This window comes from Athene cunicularia (assembly GCF_003259725.1).
Source record: "Athene cunicularia isolate RWA chromosome 1 unlocalized genomic scaffold, athCun1 chr1_part1, whole genome shotgun sequence".
NCBI lineage: Eukaryota > Metazoa > Chordata > Aves > Strigiformes > Strigidae > Athene > Athene cunicularia.
In genome coordinates, this window is record NW_020799091.1 from 54,659,124 (window position 1) to 54,665,262 (window position 6,139).

Genomic DNA, 6,139 nt, shown 5'->3' on the forward strand with positions numbered 1-6,139 from the left:
AAGCTGCTATGTTAATAAGAAGCTTGCTATTTGCCCTTAGTGTGTGGGATGTGAGCCTAATAATTACTCTGAAAAGAAATTCCGTCTTGTAGTGTAATTCTCTGGTCTGTATAATCATAATTCCGGGTCCTACTTCTCAGCACTGGGCCAAAGGCTGTTTGAAGTGGAAGTATCAGGTGATGGTTCAACAGGACAGGCTCAGTAAAACTCCTCTTGCCCTTCATATGGAATCTCAATAATGGTTTTAGCATCCTTGATTACCCCTCCTTGAGCTCTGAAAAGTTTGCAGTAAAACTCTGATGCCAAATGGAGAAGCGACACTAGATACACCCAAAGGGAAAAAAAAATAGACCACTCTCATTGTCAAGTGATGCTGTATGCTCAGTATCCAGGGTGATCTCATGTCACCAAGTGGCATACGGTAACACCAAAGAGAAAAGACACATGGTCCTTCAGAGAGGAGGCCAAAACGACCAGAGAATGAGGAGAAGCATGAATAAAACTGAAAGCTGGCATCTTAAAAGAGTGAAGACCACACATGTCAGCAAAACCCTGTGTAGGTCCCACACCAGTAATGATGATGATTCAGGATCTGGAAGTAGAATAGCTGTTTCAGTGTGGTGCTGTCTGTGCCTACCACTTTAAATATGACAATTTATTTAATCATTTATATTCTTTGAGGATTTTTCATGGCATGAGGTTGCAGGAGCTCAGTCAGTGGTGGGACATGTTTCTGTGCTGTGTTCATCAGAGCCAACATAACATAAGAAGCAGTAAATTTTCTACACTGGCCAAAGAAGAAGTCTCAATGGGGGCTACACAAGGTTCATTCTGCTGACTACTGCAGCTGCATCACTGCTCAGGGACCACTTGCTGTTTCTGTTATTGCTCTAGATTTGCTATTCTACAAATACATCCACAGACGCTGCCTCCAAGATGCTACTGGTTTAGAGCTGCTTGTATGGTGGCTAGTTATGACTGAATTAATTTTACAGCCTTTTTAAAATTTATTTTTCAAGTGTTGTGTGATCCTTCTAAAATGTTATGGTAATCTGTTAAATAGCGCCGTACAGTTTGGACTCTGAACTTATTTTGCTAGATGCAATGGTTGTAAGTTTCCAATTAACTAAAAATTAAGCATTAACTGGCATACCTTAATTGAAAAAATATGAAAACATTTTAATTCATTTTAACAATTAGAAATTAGTAAGTAAGTACTAGTAATTAGGTCCCGTAAAGTTCTTCTACCTTGACTTTCTTTCTAAACATTTGTAATGCCTAGGGCCTTTCTTAAATCACTCAAGCATGACAATTTCTTTCAGCCACATTAACTTTCTGTAGCAAGTGTTACTGAACTTGTTCAAGTATAATTTGCTTATGTTATGCCTTTTTGCTTACTCACATGACTAAAGTACTTTTCTCTCCACACAGTGGCATTACTAAGTCCCTGAGTTACAGAGAAACATGCTAGGAATACAGATTATAGCCTTCATATTTTGTTTCTGTGGGCTGGGAGCTGCTATTGCTGCTACTGCATCAAATGAGTGGAAAGTCACTAGTCGAGCATCATCTGTTATCACTGCAACATGGGTTTTCCAGGGTCTTTGGATGAACTGTGCCGGCAATGCACTGGGTGCTTTTCACTGCAGACCTCACCTTACTATCTTCAAAGTAGAAGGTAAGTAAGTGTAATTTAACTGGAACATATGGGGAGCTGTGTGTATTGCAAGATGTGAGCCTGAGGAGAAAAAGATTATTTTGGCTTGTGCAAGAGCTTATGATTAAAGCATTGTGATGCATAAAAGTAAAGGATATTGTAGGCAGAATATCAAAAACAACTTTGTAGGAATGATATGTATTCCAAGGAAGACAGTAAGCTCTACGGTGTAGTTGGTAATATGCGATAAGTATACCGGACAAAGTTCCAGTAAATACGCTATCAGTAACAAACCACTGTTAGCTGAGTCATGGACTAAACTGTCTTCCAGCTCTAATTTCCATGCAAAAATAAGCGTCCTGCTTGCTGGATGGGGAAAGGAAGAAGGATAGATAGGTCTGTGGCAGCTATTGGTACTCTTCTAGTATCTAAGGAAATTAGGTAGCAAAGTACCACATCCACAAATACTGTGCAAATATTCATATGCTGGGAATTAAGTGCACGTGTATATACTTGCTGTATCACAGGCTAATATTTTAACTTTAAAGATCAAAGGTGTGCTGTTTCAGAATGTCCATTTTAATGGAAAGCATTGGATTTGGAAGCCATCTACCAAGAGGGTAAAAAACAAATGGAGTCTTCCTGCCTTATATCAGGAACAGGTTTTCTCAGAGACAGGGACTAATAGAAAGTTTACTGCACAATGTGTTTTCTGTTTTGCTCCATGTGTAAAGCAGTAAATTTAAAAGTTTGTTTTCTATTTGATGTTAAGTCTTGAGACAGTAGGCAAAATAGTATTTTCAGTGAAACTGTGTGTGCAAGGGCAGAGGGACTGCTCTTTCCTGGATGTGGGCAGCTGTGCTGGGATGAGCAAGATGGAGTCAGGCTAGGGTAGGTAAAGTGGTTCAAAACACGGGTATTTTAGGGAACCAGAAAAGAACTCCAGGACAGACAGGGGCCATCTTCCAAAGCTTTTATGAGACTATAAAGAAACACAATTCTAAGGTATTAACAGCCAGGGGCTGAACGAGATATAAAATGTACTGTTGCATGGTTCTTACCATATTACATAAACAGGGTCTTAGACATACACATACCTTGCACAAACATGGAAACATAGAAACACAAGCATGTTACAGATCCACACTATTTCTTGCCTCTTGTGCCCTTGCCACATCCGACTGTGTGCTGGGAGATACAGATCATGTCTTATATGTAGAGAGGATTTTGAGATAAAATTCAGCATCTTTTTTGTACATATTTTATCATGCCATGCTCCAAACTATCACAAATTGCACGAGGGATGTGAAGACATAGGTATAGCTTTACTTCTTTTAAAGAATGCTCTTCATCAAAAATTACTTAAAAGGCATAGAAACACACATATGCTTTAAAAGGGAATATTATATCTTTGCAAATAACCATTTATGAATTATTTCTGCTGAGATTTAAAGAAACAAAAAAACCCAGCAACTGTTTCTCAGACACATATGATCAAATTTGTTTAAAGCAATGAAAAGTACTTCAGTAACTAGAAACTGCCATTATTGCTATTATTAGTAGTACAAAAGCTGCTTTCAGAATATATCAGCTGTAATCCATTTGCCACTTTGTTATTATTATTTTGATCACTGTCAGACTGAAACTTGAATAAACAAAATACACATCATTATGTGTGCATCCTTTAACTATATACTTAAGCATGTGAGTAAGATTTTGCTTATTTGCTGTTTAGAGTAACATAGACAAGAAAATTACAACATATCAAATTAGAAAGCTCTTGTTAAAGTAAGAGAGTAGCAAAGCTGCTGTACTGACATTTAGAAGTCTAATTTTAACCTGCAAGTGCATGCACCAGCAAAGGGTAATGTTACACGTAGCATAAACACTACTGGGAAAGAGTGAGGTATTTTGTTTGGAAAACCTGCTAAACATAAACTTCTGGTAATCCAAGGAAAACAAGAGAAAGAGCTTTGCACTCTCACTGTGCCCTACATTGTAAAACAATAAAATACTCAGATTAAAGAAGTGATTAACTCCCATCTTTGTCCTTAGAGCTTCAGTATATCATCATTATTGGCATACTGATGACAGGGTGGGCTGCCATTATATATCTTTTTCTCTGCATGTTTATGATTTTATGGAATCTATTTACAATTTGTCCTGTAGCCAAAGATAACTCTGTTACACAAGTACCTCACTTCATTCCTACCTATTCATCTTCAAGTTACACCACAGAAAGTATTACCAGTAAATAGCATAAGTCACGTCTACTCCAAAGGAGATTAATTTGATCATTAAAGTTATGATTGCACTCTTGGGGGATTTTGCAGGAGATGCTTCTACATAAGCTCTACGAAGTTTTAAGGGTTTTTTTCCTATTTAAATTGCAGTAAACAAAAAACAGACTCCAGAGGTCTTTCTTTGAGCAGGATTGCCTTGCAGTCATGGGCAGCATGTAGGCATTTATCAGAACTGACTTTCAGCTAAAGGGCTACTTGTGCTGATAGGAGCACAGCAAAGGCAGTAAGAGCTCAGCTTCTGTGACCCAGTCCACCTACAGATCTTGAGGGATTCATGTTTCTGGAGGTCTGGGTTAGCATAGCCACACTACAAACGGTAGCCAAGCTAGCTGGGCTGTTGCCAAATGTACACGCACATTCACATGTACAGCCAGTGTAATCCGCTGCAGTGACTGAAACATTCAGACAAAAGATCCTGGAGGAGTATGAATAGTAATAGTGTTGTAGCTACAGTCATTTAAGGCAATGTTTGTGGGAAGAAGCAGTATTTTTTATTAAATCAACTGCTTTGGGAGAAGTATGCAACAAAGTAATTCATCAGATCTGAGACAAATACAGTATGCTCAAAGCTAAATATTACCTGGGAACATTGTCTCTTCAGTTAACTTGGTTATGATTATCAGTGCACCAGATATATTCATGGAAATTATATGATCAACACCAAGGGACCATTACATACAGGCATAATCTTACACAGTCAATAAATGCCAGAAATGAAAACTAGAAGAGAGTGGTTTAACAAAACCACTGACCTCTGTCAGTCCTTATCAGTAAGAAAGACCCACAAAGACCCTTCAAAGGGTGAGCCTGGGAACTAAAGCTCCTGACTCCATTGTAGTCAGAACTGTTGTGGACTCCAGAAAGATACTGGAGACAGTTTCCACCCACCCTGTCTCCTGCTAACTCCTCAGTACTCCACAGGCAGTGCTTTCCTCCTCTCTTTCTCATTCCTCTCATGTTTGTCATCCTGAACTCTTACAAACCCAGAATTATCCAGATTTGACAAGAATTAGCTTTTAGTTATCTAGTACTGCTTAGACACTTTATTTAAGTATTTTGCTTTTGGTGATGCTACAGACAGCTGGTTTATTCACATAAAATACAGAAGTTTAACTAGGAAACTGATCTGTGCCCACATCCCTTTCCTATGACACTTCCCTAGTCAGTCAGGGCAGCTACTAAGCTTCTTCAAACAATTAGTTCGGCATTTGGCATGCTTAGCCTACAGCGCTGTTTCATGACTCCTCTGCACGCTATGGTTTTCCATGTCATGCATTCAGGGAGGTGTACCAGAAAGTAGAAGAAATTGCTTCCTTGAACCTTTGCTTGTTTGAGCCTCAGATCTTCTGCTGGCATCTCTGTCTTGCTAGTGCCTGTTTCGATGGAGCCAGGTGGGGGAAGTAGTGCTATCCTGATGGTAGCCAATACGGAAAGGGCAATGCCCAGGAGTCTGGATCACAGCAGCAGGCAGATTCAGAGCTGCCATTTCATGAAGCTGCTGCTGTGATGCAGCTAAAGGGTGGAAGGAAGCTGAAACAATGAAACTACTATTGCAGCACCTCTACCCAGAACAGCCTTGATAGTCAAACACCATTTGAGTTCGTTGGGGTGTGGAGAGCAATTCCAGCCATGATTTGGAGTGACACTGGCAGCTTTCCCAGAGGACTCAACCTAGAGCGGGAAAGGACTGACATGAGAGTTTTCCTCACTAGATAGGAACTTACTGCCAGGAAAAACACACCTTCCATTTGATTGCTGCCAGCCAACAACAAGCCAGCCAGGTATCTGCGTGGCAGCCAAGGCCAGGCTTCACCTCAGCCTTGGAGGAGGGAACTTAGTGCTAAATCCCCCAGCGGTCAACGCCACTGCTCTGTACACATTGCAAGTGGGGATACATGGGGGGCAGGCGGAGTGAGGGCTGGGGTCAGACAATGCACTCCTGCTCCCCTCTGCCTGACAGATCCCCATTGCCTGTTGCCTGCTGCCCGTTGCCTGCTGCCCACTGCCTGCTCACTCTGTCCACTGCTTGCTCCCTGCCCATTACCTGTTGCCCGTTGCCCACTGCCTGCCTGCTCTCTGTCCACTGCTTTCCCCATGCCTGCGCCCTGCTGGCTGCCCGCTCCCTGCCCGCTCCCTGCCCACTCCCTGCCCGCTCCTTGCCCACTCCCTGCCCCTGTCT

At 41.2% G+C, this 6,139-nt stretch overlaps 1 protein-coding gene across 1 annotated transcript in view; it reads left to right on the forward strand.

Moving 5' to 3' along the window:
* Positions 1–1,464: 1,464 nt before the first annotated feature.
* Positions 1,465–6,139, forward strand: part of CLDN10 (claudin 10) — a 59,778-nt gene continuing 55,103 nt past the window's right edge. The window contains exon 1 of the mRNA XM_026851007.1: positions 1,465–1,678. Coding sequence (XP_026706808.1) covers positions 1,465–1,678 — 214 coding nt within the window. The remainder of the gene's footprint in view (positions 1,679–6,139) is intronic.